Source organism: Tamandua tetradactyla, chromosome 5 (assembly GCF_023851605.1).
Source record: "Tamandua tetradactyla isolate mTamTet1 chromosome 5, mTamTet1.pri, whole genome shotgun sequence".
NCBI classification, from domain to species: domain Eukaryota; kingdom Metazoa; phylum Chordata; class Mammalia; order Pilosa; family Myrmecophagidae; genus Tamandua; species Tamandua tetradactyla.
The window spans coordinates 94,633,764-94,653,462 of NC_135331.1; the positions used below are offsets into that span (position 1 = coordinate 94,633,764).

General features: G+C 55.1%; 1 protein-coding gene across 1 annotated transcript in view; it reads right to left on the reverse strand.

Annotated features, from left to right (window-relative positions):
- Positions 1-650: 650 nt before the first annotated feature.
- Positions 651-19,699, reverse strand: part of MDGA1 (MAM domain containing glycosylphosphatidylinositol anchor 1) — a 59,697-nt gene continuing 40,648 nt past the window's right edge. The window contains exons 7-17 of the mRNA XM_077161669.1: positions 18,473-18,802; positions 15,227-15,523; positions 14,243-14,527; positions 12,487-12,638; positions 11,537-11,714; positions 11,264-11,287; positions 9,881-10,033; positions 9,261-9,395; positions 6,311-6,441; positions 5,982-6,090; positions 651-5,274 (exon numbers count right to left, since the gene is read on the reverse strand). Of these exons, the coding sequence (XP_077017784.1) occupies positions 5,183-5,274; positions 5,982-6,090; positions 6,311-6,441; positions 9,261-9,395; positions 9,881-10,033; positions 11,264-11,287; positions 11,537-11,714; positions 12,487-12,638; positions 14,243-14,527; positions 15,227-15,523; positions 18,473-18,802 (1,886 nt within the window). The 3' untranslated portion in view covers positions 651-5,182. The remainder of the gene's footprint in view (positions 5,275-5,981; positions 6,091-6,310; positions 6,442-9,260; positions 9,396-9,880; positions 10,034-11,263; positions 11,288-11,536; positions 11,715-12,486; positions 12,639-14,242; positions 14,528-15,226; positions 15,524-18,472; positions 18,803-19,699) is intronic.

The following is a 19,699-nucleotide window of genomic DNA, read 5'->3' on the forward strand; positions in this document are numbered from 1 at the left end:
AACCCCCTCCTCTTCTCTTCTCTCACAACACCAGCTTTCTGCATAGCCCTAATTGTATTCATAATTATACATCTCTTGAAGCAATCATTAGCTCAATGTTCATCTCCCCGCTTAACAGAAGGGTCCATGAATTTGGCTAGAATTTGTTGAATGAATGAATCAATGAGTGAGAGTCCCTCAGTTCACAGGGGAGGAGACCAGGACACAGGTCCCCCACCCCCACCCTGCCTCCCACGTCCAGGCCCCATGATGGCAGCCAAAGAAAAGGGCTACCCCAGGGGCTGGGAGAAATCCCCAGTCGCCCTACACTCCCCTTCCCCTGGCCTGGTCTGCCCGCCCATCCCGCCTGCCCGCTACCCGCCCCCCCACCCCGCGACACACAGAGCCGCCCCTGAGCGCAGGAAAACTGCAGCTTTATTGATTGAAACAACCGCGTCCGCAACTAGAGGTTACATTTGAGGGACAAAGTGGGGACAGAGGCTAGGGTGGAGACAGAGAGCAAGGCAAAGGGGTGAGGACGGGGTCGTGTGACTGAAAAAACAACCCCAATACATGTCACCCATTAATAAGGGGTCTCCTGTTGTGCTTTTACCTTGGTGGTGGGGTGGGCGGGCCTGGGCTGGGGTGGGGGTTTGGCTTTTTTCCCATCTTGAGGGCTCAGGATTGGAGCAGTTCCCTGCCCCCTTTCCCTGCCTCTTCTCCTGGGTTAGGGATAAACGACCTTGGTGAGCCAGCCACCTTGGGACAGGAAGGATGCTTGGAGACCACTGGGACAAAGGGACAGCCATAGCTGGGTTGAGATAGTGGTGATGTGGGCAGCTGGAGGAGGGGAGGGCCTGGGCATTCCTCCCAGGGCCCCCTGGGAAATGAATGCAGGTGACATGAGAGAGGAGAAGGGTAGGGGCTTGAGTAAGTGCTGGTCCTCTCTGGACCTCAGCTTCCTGACCCATACCGAGGGGAGCTGGTGGGTCTCTTATGCTCCTTCCAGCTCTGAGGGTCAAGGGAGCATCAGGAAAGTAGGAGCCTTCTGCCCCCAACACACACCCTCACACTTGCATACAAACACGCGTGCACGCACACACACACACACACACACACACACACACACACACACGGCACTGACTCAACAGAGAGGAGGGTGCTCCCTGTTGGGAAATAGGGAGGAGTCCCCTGAATCTAGAACTAAACCTCAACCTGTGGCCCTAGTCCCCATGGCAGGTTCTCCCTAGAGCAAGTGCTCCCATCCCATTCCTGGGGGACAGACCCTGGAAATACTCCCCCACCCCAACTCCCTTGAGCCGTCTTAGAGGAAGACACAAGGATTTGCCCTGCATCCCCCCACCAGGCCTTCCTGGAACCTAGGAGGAGGACAATGGGATCAAGACAACCTGAGCTTCATTCCTAGCCCAGAGGTGAGGGAAGGGGAAACAGAGTCCCTTCTATCCAGGAGCCTTGGGGAGGGGCAGGAGCTGTACCCTATGTGGACAGAGGGTGGCAGCCTCCATAGGGCACCCGGGCCTGCCCTGGGGTGGTCTGAGTTGAGGCCACAATTTGAGGCAGGGAAACTGTACATCTTCCAGTGCAGTGAGGGAGCCCAGTGCTATCGCCACCAGCTCCCCAGAAACAGGACAGTGTGACCAAGCTCCCCCATGCTGCCTGACAGAAGAGCCTTTGGGCAGCGGGCCAGTGTGCGACACCCGTAGGGGTCCAGTGCCTGACTTGCAAGGCTGGCTCCACCCCAGCTGGCTGTCTCTTTCCTTCTCTGGGCTTCAGCTTCCTTCTTTGCACCATGATAGGTTTGGACCTCTGCGGTCCATCCTGGCTCTGACAGCTGAGCCAGGGACTGTCATGGAGCACAGAGAGGAAGGAGAATGAATGGGAAAGAGATGCCAGGCCTATCCCAGAGGGCAGGGGTGAATATCCCTGGAGGAGCCTTGGGCTGCAGGCTCTGCTCTGCACCCCTCGGTAGCTATCTGTGGTCCCAGGGCAGGAAGGCCAAGCCAAGACCCCCTACCATCCCCTACCCACACAGCAGGGTGGTAGGAAACAGGGCCTTTTCTCCCTCAAACACTAACCTGGTTGGGGCAGGGTAGAAGGCTGACCCTGGACTCCCCAGTTTAAGGCCACAAAATGCCTCAGCTACCCTGGTGCAGAGGTTGAGGCTGCACCTGGGGAGATGCACTGGATCCGGCCCACCCACTACCCCCTGGGCAGGGGTTTTTCATGGGCCACCCATTGACACACAGACCCTGACACACCCTGGAACACAAAGATACAGCACAGGCAGACCCCATCAGATAGATGCTGAGTCCACACAGACAAACACTGACACACAAGTCACCTGGTGACACACAAAGACACTCATGACTTGCAGACTCACCGACACACTCACACGCACACTCACACACCTCTGAGCACTCACATCGCTCATTTGCACCCACGGACACCCACATTGCCTGCACACCCACTGGCACACACATCACCCAGCACCCAATAACACAAGGCCCTCAGCAGCCTGTGCGGACATTCTGTGCTCATCCCAAGAGGCCCCTGCACCAGCGACCAAAGCCCAGGTCCAGCCACCCTCGGGGCAGGGCTGACCTCGGCCTGCTCTCACAGCCTGCAGTGCTCCCTGCTGTGCCACTCCCCCTCTTGCACACTCTGTCATTGCCACCCGTGTCTCCAAACAGGCCAGGAACTTGGGGACCATGTGTGTGCGGTTCCACTTGGCCAACATATACTGCACCACTTTTCCAGGCCAGGCTCTGTTTACAGAGGGGGATAAGGGTGATGTGGGTCCCCTTATGAGGCAGCCAGGACAGAAGGCATGGGTGCCATGGGAGCCCCAGGGGGAAGCACTTGGGGTGATTCATCTCTGAATCTCTAGCACTACCCCAGCCACCAAGGGCATAGAAGCACCGAGACGCGACAGGCCAGTGGCTGCCATCTTCAGGTTCTCCTGAGAACCTTCCAAACATTCCTGACACCAGGCTGTACTCCAGTCCACTTACATCAGAGTCTCTGGGGTGGGAAGCACTGGTGCCTCTTAAATGACCTTCTGGTGGTTCTTCTGCAGCCAGGGCTGTGAACCATGAGTTTATATCATCCATCCCACTTTTTTGGGCAAACCTTGCCAAAAGATTGCCATAACAGGCCAGGTCTGTGCTGGGCATGAGCAGGAGGTGAGGGAGAGGGGTGGGAAGGCACAGAGGAGCTCACAGTCTAGTTGGGACAACAGAACCTGCACAGATGGAACAATTAAGGAACAATACCTGGCAGACATGATGAAAGTGCATTCTGGGAACCTGGAGCAACTCAATTTGGGCAGAGCTTTTGGCTGGGCCAGGAAAGCAGCCATGCTGGTCAGTCAGGACACAGGAGGGTCTGCTCCAGCTCTGGCCTGGCCACCCACCAGCTGTTGATGGTGATGATGATAACACAGGCCTGGCCAAGGGGCGGGATGGGCAGCATTTGCCTTGGTTCCCTGCCTGCCTCCTGGCACTGCACTGCTGCCTGAGCTCTTCTCTGCAACTCTTCTCTGCAGTTGCTCCCACCCAAATGCCAGGAATAACCCTGCTGCATTGCCCCCCTCCGCAACAAAGTATTTGCATTTCACTAGGGTCATCTGTAAGCTCTCTGTCATCTACACAGGACAAAAAGTGGGATTTCAGGCCATGGCAGCAGCTTGAGACTATGGGTTGGAGCTGGAAGTGATATACTTGGCCAGCACCCGACAAGCTTATATCACTCATGAAGATGGACGTGTAGCTGACATACGCAGGCACACACAGAAACACAGCCTCATGGATGGATCTGTGTAATTGCACACACAGACCCATATTTGCAAATACTCCTGCCCAGAGATGTATTCACAGTGGCACACAGACACAGATGGGCACGCAATACACACACACACACACACACACACACACGCAGTCATAACGACAGTCTGGGAGGGGCTGGGCTGCCTCTTATCCATGAACAGCTGGGTGAGGAGTTCAGGGGTGACCCTGAGGAGAGGTCCAGACCCCATCATGCCAATCTCAAGCCCCCACCCCAGGACCCAAGGGCAGGGAACCCTTTCACAGCCCAAAGCGTAAGACTCAGCTCCCAGGAGCAAGGGAACCAGCATCGGCCCCATCCACCCTCCCTGGCTCTACAGACCCCTGTGTCACTGACCCTGGGTGGGGAGAGAACAACCAACTGGACAGAGCTTTGCAGCAGGGAGGAGGTAGGGGCAGCCCCCCCCCACACACCGGGGCTCCCTTTCAAATGAAGTATATAAAGAAGTGGAGGCTCCACTCCACTCCAAAATTCAGAGTACAATTTGGGGGAACAAAATTACTCAAGCAGGACTTCTCTGTCCCTCTAAAGTCAAGCCTCACGCCAACTCCTCCAAGCCCCAGCTAGGGCTGAGGTTAGGCCAGCCGACCAAGGACTGTGTGCTCAAGAATCCAGGTGCACGTGGGAGTGGGATGGGAGGGATCAGCCCTCAGATTGCCCAGGGCTGGTCCCTTTAGAGAGGACAGAGCCGGAGGAGGAAACGGAGCATCCCAGGAAGAGTCGGGGATCTGCAGTGACCCGGGGTCTCTATCACCCACTGCGTGCAGCAGGCCCCACCTTCTTCACTGTCCAAGAGCTCTCCAAGTCCCTGCTGGCCCTCCTCTGACTCCTGCCTCCCCAACCCCAAGGAATCCCAGGGCCAGGCCTGAGCAGGAGCCTCCGTGCCTGCCCCACTTCTGGCATCCTTCTGGCAAAGCCACGGAGCTGGAGTTCGACCTTGAGTTAAGGGGCAGAAGGAAGGTCAGAGACACACCACAAATGTGGCCAGGATGAGGCCCATGTCGCACCAAAGTCCTCGGGGGGTGGAGGCCTTCCAGGCAGAGTCCTCTGTTTCTGCAGGAAAGAAGGTGCTGGCAGGTTGGATAGAAACTTGTGCTTTAATATATCTCTGTGTGTGAGAGTGTGAGAGTGTGAGTGTGCACGTGTGTCGAACCACTGTCTGCAGGGCCTCAGCGCCGGGCCTCTGTCTTTGTTCTCTGCTCATCCTCGCAGCCAACGTGGGTCCCCTCCCTGGCGGGCCGGCCCTGCCCCTGGGCACCCCGGCTGGCGCAGGTCAGTCTTTGGTACGATGCGGACACTTTGGTGTGCCGGGGGCGGGGGGAGGGGCACGCAGCTCTCATCATCTCTGCCACACCAAGAGGAGGATGGCTGCAGGCCCCCAGAGCTGCGGGCAGGGCTGGCGGGAGGCTCCACTGCCCGGCATCACAACCACTGTGGTAGGAGAGAGAGAGGGAGACGGGCCAGGGCTTGGGTCAGCTCCGCACGGCTGGGGAGGGGCAGGGGCCGGCAGGCAGGAGGAGGGGAGGGCCCTGCGACCCTGCCCCATCTCTCTCGGGGGGGGGCTGAAGGTGGGCACCACACACCACCTGCCAGATGCACACAGACACACTTGTAGGCACAGACATGGGGTGGGGTGTGGTCAGGTCTGTCTGGTGGGGTCCCTGGCTCTGCACGTCTCTGGGCCTTCATGGGCCTCAGTTTCTTTTCTGCAAAATAGGTCTAATAGGAAGAGGAACCCCCAGGAGACTGCTGTGAGGCTTAAATGAGGCCACACACAGGCAGGTTTTTGTACCTTGTCGGGCACACAGTAATCGCTCAGGATACTCAAGCTGTTATTAGAAACACCTGGCTAAAGGAGGCCAGGCATTCATACCTGGACGCCCACATTACACAGAGATGTTCTCAGACAGCTGCGGAAGCTCAGGAGAGGGCAGAGTCAGGGCCTTCTCACTGCCTTCCATTTGCCCAACAGCTGGAGTCAGGTTCAGGGCCCAGAGTGGACAGCAGACACACGGGCATGTGTGCACCAGCCACAGCCACATACATGCATCTGGGCACCACCATTCACGCACAAACACACACGCTCACCCCCACAGCCCTTACCGATCCCGCTGCCCCACCCCTTCCCCGCCTTGCACCTTTATTGGGATCCATCTGCTTCCGAGGACACTCCCCCTTCTTCAGCGTGACGTCATCTATGGCGATATCCCCCAGGTAGCCTGAGCCTCGAACTCCCTCAAAAATAATCTGGGATGGGGTCGGATGGCAGGCGGCCAGGTTGAAGAGGTTCTACCAGGCACCAGAGACCCCCCCACCCCACCCTTTTCCCTCCATCTAGATGGAATCCCCCCTGTTCTTCTCCTCAGCTCCTGGGAACAAGCACTAGGCCTGGCCAAAGCCTCCTGGCAGGAGCAACCACCCAAGGGCAGGGCGAGCCCGTGAGGGGCTCTGGGCCCCACGCACTCACCTGGAAGGGCCCGCTGGGGTTGATGGGCACGTGGGCCTGCTGCCACACGTTGCCCTTATTGCCGCTGAGGGTCCAGGCATGAGTGTCCAGGGCCCCTTTGTTCCGAGACCGCACCAGGAGGTTGAGGGAGCCTGTGGGGGTGCAGGGGGTATGGGGGGCACTGAGGTCAGGACAAGGGCAGCTTCCACATCCACCAAGCGTCCCCTCTCCCAGCCAGCCCTATTGGAGGGGAGGGATCCAGGCCATGGCCATTGGAACAATGTCCCCATTCCCAGGCTGGTGCAGTGTCCCATCAGGCCAGGGGGACCTCAGCATGGAAAAGGAAGAGGACAGCAGCAGAGCGCAGGTCATTAGGACAACTGGCACTCTTTCTGTCATTTCCTTCCTGCTCTGATAATCAGCTAAGCCCCCCACCCCAAACCCAAACCCACACAAACTAAACAGATCCCCCATCCCTCTCTAGACAGGGAGGAGCCCCAGGGAGCAGGGCCTCATCTGGGCACAGAGTAGGATTCCCAAAGAGCACAACACACACTCCTCGTGGTACATGACATGCGAGATTATTTCTGGAGGGACAGGAACAGACCTTAACATTTTTTAATACTTAATATGTGCATTCTGAGTTAATATGTGCATTCTGAGAGGTGATTAAAGCTAATCCTTCAAATACATGATTTCTCTAATATTGATGCTTAGGACAAAGCTGGAAAAAAAAGTTGATTTATTGAAAGACATTATTATATGTGCTACACAACTGTGGTAAAAAGAATGAAGTTGCAATTTTGGGGGCCTTAACCTGAGAACATGGAGCTCATTTGCCCACAGCCACAGGGGCCTGGTGGCGCTGGAGGGCACTGGAAGAGGAGGGGACCGTGGCTTGGCTGATTGTGCCCAGGCAATGGCAGCACCCTCTCCCCTGTTCTTCCAGCCCACCCCGAGCCCCATGACACGACAGACCTGGCTCGGAGGAAAGGGGAATCAATCTTAGCCGGCGCCTGGTGGCTGGCATTTCCATGGCAATACCCCCAGACAAAGCCATACCATCTGTACACCAGATAGACAGACCCTCCCCCACCACTGGTGAGGGACAGCCTGCTTGGAATGAAAGGAGTTGGCTTGGACCAAAGAGAGTGAGCTAGACACAAGGTCTAGGGAGAGCTGGTATCCAGAACTTCTGGGTGGAATGGGAGCAGAGGGATCAGGTAAGACAGCGACAGCATGAAACCCTCTCCCCAGCACCAGACCAAGTTCAAGGCATGAGAGGGCATCTTCGCCAACAGGAGATGCACCCCAAGGACCAGGAGGTGCCCACTCCATCTTCAGCCGAGCCCAAGCCCCATTGTCTTTCAGGGTCCCCATCAGCCCCAAAAGGACCTCTCTCTCTTCCTCCTCCTCAAGATCTTCCCTGTCCCTATCCCTCTGGGGTCCAGCTTCAATCCCCATACATTTCCTTCCTCCTCCACCACCCTGCCCCAAGGACCCTGAAGGAGGAAACCCACTTGTTCACTGCTCAAAGGAAAATCTAATTTTTGTCCATTCCCTGAACACCTCATCAACTCCAAGGTTCCCTTTGCTCAGGGGCTTCCTGACATCCCTTCACAGGGGTCAGCCAGAGCACAAGACCCTCAGCCTCCTGGAGGGTAGGCTCCGCTCACCAAATCCTTCCCTCTCTTCCTTGTCACTTCCAAAGCCAAAATGAACTAGGCGCTGGTGCCTGGAAACACTCATGCTGTCTAGCCTTGGGACTGTTGCTCAGGCTGCTCCCTCTGCTTGACATATTCTCCCCTACCATGTTCACTTGGCTAAATCCTTCCCACTTTTCAAGGCCACTTTGAAATGCCACCTCTTCCAAGAAGTCTTCCTGGCTGGAGCTGGGAGGCCTCTACAGCCTCCCCAAGGTCCAGACCATTCTCTGCTCAGTGGTGTGGCAGCTATTGGAATTTACATCCTCTCCTCCCTACTTGACTCCTTGAGAAAAGCTCGAGTCAAATTCCTATTACTTCCCAATAATTAAATGCTGAATCAATGAAGAATCTTCTGTGACTGTAATCAAGGACATTCATAGCATGTCAAGATTGGAGAGTACTTCCGGGTTCATCAAAGCCAGTTCTCCCTAACATTCATTCATTCCCATTCAGCTGAGCTCCACGACATGCCAGGCCCTGTCTGGGCACTGGGGATACAACAGTGAATAAGACAAAAGGTCCCTGCCCGCATGGGGCTGACATTCTCTTGGTAGTAAGCATTCTAAAGGAAGTAACTCAGGGAAAGGGATAGCCCTGTCTGGTGCAATTAGTTGTTTAATATCTTTCTTTCCCGCTTGGTTGTGAGTGCCAAGAGGACAGGGAACTCTTCGATCTTGTTAACTGCAACATCTGCTGCCTGGACTGAGCAGGAGCTCAGGAAGACACAGCTGAACTGATGAGTTCATCGCTTCTTTGACACACCTGCCGGTGCTGCCTCTGCCAACAGGGCATTCCTTATATTCACCCACCCACTTAGAAAGTTGGAGTTACTCTCTCAGCTTATGAAGCCTCACCCTTCCAACCCTGTGTTTAGTGTTTGGAGGAGTCAGACCTGGGTTGCTGCACGGTCTTGGGCAAATTCTCAACCTCTGAGTTTGTAAAAACGCCACCTGCATCTCCTTCTCCTGGTGGCTGTAGCGTCCCCAGGATATCACCTAACCCCTGGCAGATCATGCAACCTCTTATTTTTCTTCATCCCCTCCATGACGCCCATCTCATCTTTGGAGCCTTTTCCTTTGCAAACTCAGGGAGCCCGATACATTCGAGACCTCAAACAAGCAGGACCTCAAACAAGCTGGTTGTGACCTCTCCACACCCCCTCCAAGGACCTGTGATCCAGCCAAACTGGGAAGCCCCAGCCTCACTTGCACCAATCCCCAGCTTCCTGTGGACCCCCTCCTCCTACGAGGGGTCCACAGACTCACCGATGTGCTTCCCGTACATGTGATAGAAGAAGGAGACGCAGTAGAACTTGGCGCTGGCATTGTAGAGGGGACTCACCAACCGCGCCCGGTCCCCTAGCTCCCGGGGCCTGGATGTCTCGATGAACATGTAGTAGCCTGTGGGGGAGGGGCGGATGCACCAACAGGCTCCTCCTCACCCCACCCCTGCCTCTTTCCACCTGCTTCCTTCCCTGTCTGCACTCCATCCCATGCCATCCTCCCCGCCTCACCCCATCCCAAGCCATCCTCCCTGCCTCATAGTATAGCAGGGGGAGTCTGAGTCTCTATTCACGGCTTCTTAGCTCTACTGCAATTTGTCTAGTTCTTGATCCTATTGGACTACACAGCAGAGCTGTGTCTCCCTTCTCAGACTGGGGTTCCCGGAGGGCAGGCCAGTGTCTCCCCACCACACTGGGGTTCCCGGAGGGCAGGCCAGTGTCTCCCCACCACACTGGGGCTCCCGGAGGGCAGGCCAGTGTCTCCCCACCACACTGGGGTTCCCGGAGGGCAGGCCTGTGTCTCCCCACCAGACTGGGGCTCTCCAGGTCTAGACCCCTCCCCGAAGAAGCCCTCCATCCCCGGTGGCAAGCCGTGCTCCTCACCCTCAGGGGTGCCGCTGATGTCAGTGGGGGGACCGGTGTTGGGTGAGCGCTTGGGGTTCTGGGTGAGTGCGTTCTGCCGCGTCCAGTCAAAATTATCTGTCAGGTCCTGGGTGTAGCCACAGATCTTCTCATCCTCAAAATGGCAGGTGTTGTCTGCATGGGGTCGGGGAGTTGAGACAACAAGCCAGCCTCCTCAGCCCCCTAGGGCAGCTCCACCCCTCCCAGAACCCCTGAGGCAGCCCCAGGCCGCCCAGCAAGGGGCCCAGTATTTCAGGGCTTCAGAAGCCAGGCAACAGGGCCCAGGACAAATCTGTGTTCCCGGAACAAATCTGTTCCTAAACCTATTTTTTTGTGTGTGGTACAGGCTCTTCTGGCACCTAGTTAAGCCTAAGGACCCCATTTCAGAATTATGGTTTTAGATGCATTAAATGAAATACATAAGGTTACGAGGAAAATCAGTTACTCTAAAATCCAGTTGTCAAAATATTGTAATAAATTGGCTTTCGAATTAACAAATTAAATCATGAAATCCAGTGTTAGATCTAATAAGCACCATGATTTCAAAATACTAATGAACATAAATATTTCTAGATATCTGCAACATCACTAAGGTGATGTGAAAAAACATGATTTTCCAGTGCTGACAAAGCCACAATTAGTGATTAGAATACCATGGTTTGTTGCCAACATTCATTACTGGAGATGTTAAATTGTCCATTAGAGGGTAAGGAAAATAAGGAAGTAATTGTATGCCCTGCCGGGTTCCAGGCTCAGGATCCCTGACTTCTATACCCAGATCCCTTGGGGGGGGGTCCACGGATCACAGATAAGGACCCCTGCGCCAGGGAATAGGGTGTGGATTAGCCTGGCCTCTCTTTTTCTTTCCTTTTATTAGGCTTCAATTTTTTTTTTATCATCACAATAAACTCTTTTTCCTTTTTCATGAAAAACAATATATATACAAAAAACAAATTTCAAAGCACATCACAACACTTAGTTGTAGAACAAGGTTTCAGAAGTTGGTATGGGTTACAATTTCATATTTTTAGTTTTTTTTTCCCATTTTGAGACAATGGTGGTGTTAGCTGAATGAGTCACAGAGGCCAAGAATGGTGTCGAGTGAGGGCAAAGGACCCCAGGTTAGAGGTGTCCCCACTTCACTCTTGATGCCCCTCTCCCACCTTTAAGCCCCCAAATAAATCCTGAACTTGAGGAAGTCTCCTCCAGCCCAGCCCTTCTCCCTTCTGCTCCCCACCCCAGCTACTAGTCCCCACCCCACGAGACACAAGGAAGAGATCAGTTTCTCTCTGGGTATCTCTCAGGGTCCCTTCCACCCCCTGGACATCCTTTGTAAAGGGAAGGGGGTGGGGAGGCATCTCTCACCTGACAGATTCGGAGAGTTGATGGCTGAGAAAGCAAGTGGGAAAAGCGAATCAGAGCCGGAGGTGTTGGGACTGTGCAGAGGGCGGTTGGGTGTGGCGTCAGGGGCCAGGGGCGTCAGAGCTAGACTTGGGGCTTGAAGGGCTTGGCCGGCAGCGAGGGGGTGGGCTCCATAGTGGGGAGCCCCGAGCCTGGGAGCCACATGGGAAGGTTGGGGGAAGTCTCTGGGTGCGAGCTGGGCCCCCCCACCCCGGGACCAAGACGACCACCACCTACGCTCCGTGTAGTGGACGATGCGGGAGGCCGTGTCGCCGGCCCCGAAGGTGGTGTAGGGCGTGAGGCGGACCTCGTAGCTGTGGGGCACGCGCAGGTCGGTCAGGATGTACTCCAGCAGCTGCCCCTTCTCCACACGCCGCACCGGGATGGCCTTCACCACGGCGCTGTGCTGGTTCAGCTGTGGACACAGGGAATCCCAGAGGCCCAGCAGGCCACACTTACCACCAGGCCACCAGCCCAGGCCCTGCGGGGCAATGCGGGGCAGCAGAAAAAGCTAAGGCCTAGGAAGTCAGGCCCTCAGTTTCCTCATCACTGAAATGGGCCATCATCCCTCCCATGCCCTCCTCCCAGCCCACACAGCAACACGTGGGGAACAATTAATGGTCAAAGTGCTCTGCCATTGTTAACTCATTTAATCCTCAAAACAATGATCCTATGAAGTGGGTTATCACTCCCATTTCACAGATGAGAAAACTGAGGGCAGAGAGCTTGCCTAAGCTCACACAGAACTGGGATTCTGGTCTAGGCAGTCTGCCCGAGAGCCAGACTCATACCAAGAGCACCTCGGGCTGGGCAGAACCAAAGGAATTTGACAGGGCAAGAGACCGGCTAGTGATTCTGGTCTTTCAGAGGCAAAAGACTGACACTCCACTTTCCAACTCAAGAACAGATACTATATTCTGTGAGTACTGCTGACTCTGGCACCCCAAGAGCCTAGCAGACCCCTGCCCAGTTCTCAGCTGTGCCCAGAGCAAGGACACAGAGGGGTCAGGTGCCCAGAGCCGCCCTGCTCCTCCTGCTGTGTCCAGCAGCACCTGACGCTCAGCCCACAAAAGGGCCAATATGTTTGAGCCCCCGTCTCCAACCCCTCCCCCGGCCTTGATGCGCATTCCCGGGGTCAGCCTCGATGCCCCCACCTGTGCCCAGGGCCCTGCTCCCATTCAGCGCACCTGGCGGACGCTGAGCCTGTAGTTAAGCACAGGGTCCACCGCGTCGGGCTCCCTCTGGGTCCACTGCAGAACGTAGGAGTAGTTCTTGGACAGCTTGTGGCTGCGGGTGGGGTTGGGGGTGTCGAAGTAAAACTCCGGGCTGTAGGCTTTGGCTGAGAGGTTGGGGAGGGGGCATGGGGCCATGGAGGGTGGGGGGGATGGGGAGAGACACAGAGAGAGAGAAGGCAGGGGAGAGGAAGTCAAAGAGGACGGGGTGGAACAGAGAGGGTGCGGGGGAGACAGAGAGAGGGGAAATCAGGAGGAGAGGATGTGGTGGGCAAAGAGGGGATGGGGGAGAGTGAGGTGGGGTCGGAGGAGAAGTGGGACATGGAGAGAAGGGGGATTGAAATTTTTAGAGGAAGAGATAGAGAAAAGAGAAATTTGGGAAGACACAGAGAAGGGATATTAAGGAAGACATGTGAAAAAGGTTCGGGGGAAAGGACACAAAGAAGGGTCGATTGGGATATCCAGGTAGAAGAAAGAGGGAGGACAGGGATAGAGATGGGGAGACAGGGAAAGTGTGGGAGAACAGGGGAAGAGGGAGAGGAGGTGGGAAATGTCACAGGGTCCTCTCGCTGGCAGGGCTGGGTGGCATGGGTAGGGGTTGGGGAGGTGGCCAGTGACCTGCAGTTCTAGCTAGAGCCCCACTGTTGCGTGAGAGGATCCCCACAAGGGCTGAAGGGGCACCCGGGCAGTGGGGAGCTGTGGGGAAAGCTGGGGGCGCCGTGGGATGGGGAGAGGCATGTCCGGGGCTCTCCTCCAGGGGGTGCTGCCACTAGTTCTGGCAGGGAGCTCTGGCTCTTCACAAATAGAGGAAGGGGGAAGGAGTGCCGGCAACCCCGGCAGCCCCTCTTGGTTCCCCTAGGCCTTCACACAACCGCCACCTCTTGTGACCATCTGCAGCCCCAAACAGCCCACCCGAAAAAGACTTGATGCCGAGTTGGGGGCGGGATGGAAAGGGATTTCTGGGCACGGGGGGCCTGCACCTCTGAGGTATTTAGCTGGCCCACGACCAACCCTGCGTTGAAGAGAAGCTGCCGAGGGGCGTCTTCCCTCTTCTAAGCTGCAGCTCAGGCCCCTCACACTGGGACTGAGGCTGGCAAAAGAGAGTGCTCCCCTCCGCGGCCTCAGAGGAGGGACTAGAAACGTGATGGCTGAGAGGAGGGGCTCGGGGCCTGAGTAGGGCGGCGTGATGGGTGACGGGGACGCCTGCTGCAGCAAAGGCTGGAAGCAGAGAGCTGGGGTCCGGCGAGGCTGGAGCCTGTGCCTTTCGTAGGCGGGGTCCATACTGGGTGTGGCTGAGCCTTGCAAGGGAAGGGGTCTCGACTGGGTGGAAGCCGGACTAGAGAGGCAAAACCTAGGTCTGGCCAGGCGAAGCCTGAAAGAGGCGGGGCCATAAGAAGGAAAGAAAGGGGTCTGCGCTGCAGGGGACCGGGCCTGGAGCAGGTGTAACCGGCCTCGGAAGAAGGCCTGGACTTAAGAAAGCGGTTGTTAAATGGAGGGCGGAGCCCACGTCTGGAGGGGGCGCGGCTTAAGAGTCTGTCACGGATTGGAAGCGGGCGGCACCGGGCAAGGTTCAGGACTCGGCTTGGGCGGGTCTTGGAGAGGCAAGACCCCAGGGGGCGAATCCCACGCCTGGCCCTGCCGGGCTGGGATCGGGGCGGAGCCTGCCTCCGGGTGGGCGTGGCTGGTGGGCCGGGACCTACGGGACGCTCACCCGAGACCTGGAACAGGCAGGCCGCCGAGCCCACGTCGTTGGAGACGCTGCACTCGTAGCTGCCGCTGCTCTCGCGGGTGAGGGCGTCGAGGCGCAGCTCCGCGTGGTCGGGGGTCTCGGCGGCGGCGGGGACGGCCGGCGGCGGCGGCAGCAGCTGCCCTTTGAAGCGCCACACGGCCGAGGCGATGCGCTGGGGGCTGCCGCGCAGCAGGGAGCAGCGCAGGAGCACCGGCCGGCCCAGCGCCTGGCGCACGTCCTGGGAGCCGGGCTCCACCTCCGGCGGGACTGGGGGCGAGGGGGCGATCAGCGGGGCCTCTCCTCGCCGTGGGGGGGGGGGGGGGGTAGGCAACACACCCACCCCTGCCCTCTTAGGGTACACACTCGCGGCATTCCCTCCCGCCACGCTTTCCCAGACTGGGTCACGCTTTAAATGCCCCCCCGCCCCGTGGAATAACAACCAGCGTAATGTCAGTTTAGAGCATCATCTCAGGTCGTAGATGGCTTAGCTTCAAGTCCCAGCCATGCCGTTTGCTAGCTGGGAGACCTTAGGCAAGTTACTTAACTTCTGAGTGCCTCGGTTTCCTCGTTTGTATAAATGGAATAATAGAATCTATTCGTCTGGCTGTGAAGGTTCATTGAGTTCGTACATTAAAACGCACTAACCGCAGCTCTTAGCTTTATTATGCTATCAGACACAGTGTGTTCCCCCTTGAGGAGCCTTCCTTCTCCTCATTTCCACTTGTCAAAACCAGAATATTTCTTTGCTCACTGGCTCCTTGGGAATGAAGAAGGGGGAGCACTTGATAGTGAAAGTGGGGCGAGGATCAGAGATCTCCGAGTCCTGAGCATGGGGGGATGTCAAGGGTTTAGGGGTATCAGCAGTAAGAGGAATAGTTGCGTTGGACTGGGGTGAAGGTGAGGAGGGGGCAGGAACGGGGAGGGAAGGCTCAGAAGGTTTAGCCCGGGTGGGGCGATGGGACTCACACTGCACGTTCAGCTGCACCTGGGCCTCGCGGGGGCGCACGTTGAAGCCATTATAGCGAGCCGTCTGGCAGCGGTAAGTCCCGCTCATGTCGCGGCTCACACGCTCCAGCCGCAGCTTCCCGTCGGGGGTCTCCTCCAGGGGCAGCCCAGAGGGCAGAAGAGCAGCCTCCTTGTCCACGCGGGACCAGAGCACGGGTGGTCGCGGCTTGCCCCGCACCTCGCATTGCAGCTCCGCAGGCGAGCCCTCCCGCACAATCACCACTGCCCTGCCCTTGGGCACGCTGATGGTGGGTGGCACTGCAGGGGGTGAGGGAAGGGGGAAGAGGAGCCTAGTTAGAGCCCTCTACTGGCCTGCGCCCTTGGGCTCCTACATCCCTCCCCACAGGTACAAGCCTCCTTCCCGGATCTCAGCCATCCCACTGGTCCTTGCAATTCAGAACTCACTTCCCCCAATCCTCTCCACCTCCTGGGGTCTCTACCTCATTGTCACCCAACTCAGAAAGAGACCTGAAGTCAGGCTAGCCTATTCCCTCTCCCCTCTTATCCCACCATTACTAAGTACTGGGGATCCCACCTTTTAAACATTTCTACTAAAAGTCTCCTACTTCAGTGTCCTCACTCCTGCCCACTGACCCTGCCCTAGTTAAAGCCTTAATCTTCTTTTGCCTGGAGTGTCCTCACAGACAACTAGACTGTTCCCCTAAATCCTTCCACCTGTTTCTAAAGTTACAGAATAGCCGCTTTTTATCAGGGCACAGGGCAGTCAGAATAAAGACCACATCTCCCAGCATGCCTTGTGGCTAGCTGTAGCCATGTGACTAAATTTTGGCCAATGGGATACGAAGGAAATCTTGGTTCTTTAAAAGAGGCCCTACCCTCTTAGCTTCTTCCTTCCTGCAGGGGAGACTATAGATTGATGGCTGCAGCTGGAACTACCACTGTGGACAAGGTAGCAGTTATTAAGGACAATGGAACAGCAAGACAGATAGAGCCTGGGGTCCTGAAGACTTGGTGGAGCCAAGCCACATACTACATGGGGCTGCACACCTCCAGATTTTTATGTGAGGAAGGAATACGTATCTACCTTGTCTAAGCCACTATTATTTAGCATTTTTCCATTATTCACAACCAGTCCTAATCCAACAGAACATGTTGACCAAATGGAGGGCCCTCTGAAGCCCTCCACGGGTCCCATCCCACATCACATCAAAAACACTAAAATGCACCCATGTCTACATTAAATACAGTTTGTTCATAACTCTGTAAGGCAATCTGAGGTCCAACTGTCTAATTAGTATAATTTATATTCTATAAACATTTATACACTTACTGACTCTAATTTTGCAGTTTTCTTTTTATATTTTGGAGCCAATTAATTTATTTTAACAGGTCTAAATCCTTTCCACGGGGCCTTAAAAAGCATCCATGCCTAGGGCTTCTGAGACAAACAGAGGAAACAATCCTGGGCCCAGTCAATTGCCCTTTCTCCAAACATCCCAGCTCCAAACCCTTCCACACCTACACAGGATAAAGAGCTGCCTCTCCCTCTGGGGTCACATTGTCTTCAGGTTAAAACTCAAACAAGGAGACCCTCAGGCTCCAGAACCTGCCACCCCTCAGCCTCACCTCCCCTCCCCGTTCCCGTGTCCCAGTTGTTGGGTGCACTCGTAGGGAACGCATTCCCTGGACACAGCAAGTCTCACGCACATTAGGGGTTCCCCTGTCCCTTCTGCTTGTTGTGTCCTCTTCTGGGCTTCTCCACCCACCTGGCAAATGCCAAAGTCCCTCCTTGGCTTACATGAAGCAGGTCTTTTCTGAGAACCCTTCCCCAAGTTCCTGAGACTGTCTGGTATTCCTTCTCTAGTACCCCCATGGCCCTTTACAGATCCCTCATTTACCTCTGTGTCGTACTGCCAAGGTTTGTCCTTCCATTTTCCATCTACCCCTCAACACGTCTGTCTCTGCCCACCCAACCCACCACCACACACACCCCACTCCCGCCCCTGGCCAGGCAGTGAGCTCTTAAGAACAGAGCTGTCGCCCTTCTGTCTGGATCCCCATCTCCTCTTCCAGGGCCTGGCCCACAATTTGCAAAATGAATTTGTGGAATCTGCAAAAGCCTGGTCTACTCCCAAGGCCCAGCTCAAATCTGCCTCCTTCTGGAAGACATTCCTGACCCCGCTAGTTTCCCCAGGCTTCTCTCAGTGCACATCACCACATCACCCCTAATAGAGACAGATGCCAGGGTAGGAGGGGACTCCGAGGCCATCTGGTCCAGTCTCTCATGGAGGAGAAACTGAGGCACAGAGAAGGGGCTTAGCCAAAGTCAGCCAGCTCTTCAGTGCAAGGTGCTGGGGCCTGGAGATGAGATTCTAGAGATCCTCTCCCAAGTTATCCCCTCCAACCTTCTGTCATTCTCAAAGTGTAAATCCTGCAATGGTAATGAAGAGTCAGGCTCTGAAAGCCGGACGGCCTGGGTTTGAATCCCAACTCTGCCACTTACTGTTGGGTTACCTAAGGTTAAGTCTCAAACTCTCTGAGCATAAAACTGTCTCCTTAACTTGTAAAATGGGAATATAAACTACCCCATAAATGAAATCATGAAGACAAATTAGAGAAGGATAAAGTCATCAGGGCACATAGTAGTCACTCAATAAACACTAGCCATTATTTATTTCATTACTGTTTTTTATTATTATTGGAATAAAGATCCAAGTCCTTACCATGGTATACAAGCCCCTGTGCCATCTGGCCCCTGCTGACTTCTCCACCCTCATCTCTCTCCATTCTCCCAGCCCCACTAGCCTTCCTTCGGTTCTCCAAATGGCCCATGCACTTTCTTGCCTCAGGGCCTTTACACACACTGATCCCTTGGCCTGCACTGCTTTTCTCCCAGCCCTCCCTTACTCCCCTTTGCCCATGAAAATCCTGTCTCTCCCTCAGATCTCAAATCAAACATTTTATCAGGGAACCCTTTCCCAACTCTCATGTTATCACAGTTTGCAATTACATATTTATTTGATATCTTATCTGCAAAATGTCTCCCTGTGAAACATTGAGGCCAGAGGCTGTTTCAAATCGCTGCACCCCAGCACCTAGCACCGTTCCTGGCATGTAATAGGAGCTTGATAAGTGTGTGTAGTATGAACAAATAGTGTCCTCCTCGCTCTGGTGTTCCTTTCCCAAGCCCCTCTAAGGACCCCCCTGACTCCCTCACACCTCCCCCAGGTGCTCCCAGGTGCCCACCTGTCTCAGAGGAGATGTTGACCTCGACGCTGAGGTCAGGCACGGGTGCCCCTGGGAAGGAAGCCACGCACAGGTAGGTGCCATAATCGCTGAAGTGCAGGTCAATGAGCTCCAGGCTGCTGGTGACAGCAGGCAACTCGGGGTCGTTGCGGGTCACCAGCAGCCTCTTGGACATGCGTGCCGGCTTGCCGTTCTTGAACCACTGGTAGGTCACCTTCTCCTGGGGCACTGCATCCACGTGGCATGACAGTTTCAGATCCTGACCCAGCTGTATGTTCTCACTCTCTTTGATCACGTCGGGGGTGACCTGGAACGTGGCATTCTTCATGGCTAGGGGTAGGAGGGCGGGTCTGAGGCCAGGGGTCTGTGTCCCACCCCCACCCAGACCCAGCTGCCCCCTCGAGCTGGCCCTCCTGGAAGCCGGGAGCTACAATCCACCCAGGAGAGGCCATCACTCTTTTCCGCTTTGAAATTACACTAGTTGTTCAGATACATTTTTAAAAATTCAAAATAAGCTCGCTGTAGAAAAGTGGCTATAGAAATCATAATAGCCACGATTTACTGAACACACACTATGTGAGAGGCAGTCTTTCAAGAACTTTACGTGGATTTATTCATTTAATCCATCCCACACTCTTTGAGGGAGGTACAATCATTTTACAAAAGAGGCCACTGAGGCTCAGACAGGGTAAGTAATGGGCCTAAGAAAACCTCAAACCTTGAATTCAAACTCAGAGCCTGTGCCCTTAACCACTACACCGCTTTATGTTTATTGTTGTTGCTTTAAACCCTGAATATGCAAAATTAAAATTTTGGAAGGATGCACCAGCATGAAATAGTGGGTATATCTAGAGAGTGAGACCGAGGGGGAACTGAGGGGTGATTTTAATTTTCACATTTACTCTGTTGTGCCGATTGACTCTTTGCAACAAATTTGTGTAATTCTTATATTTTAAAAAAAGACCAATATGATCATTTTGCATGCAAAGACATAAAATCCTAGCATTCAGAAAGAAATGGGTCTGGCCGCTTGAAAAAATCTGAGGCTTGTTCGAAATAAGTCAAGAGTTGGATAGAGTCCTTAATAGTCTGGGTGCTAATTGGACAGGATACACAGGCATAAAGCTGGCCTGGACAGGCCCCGCAGGCAGTCAGTCACCATTAATATTTGATGGAAGCTGAGATGCCTCACCAACACAGCTTTTAAAGGCCAAATGTAACCCGGTG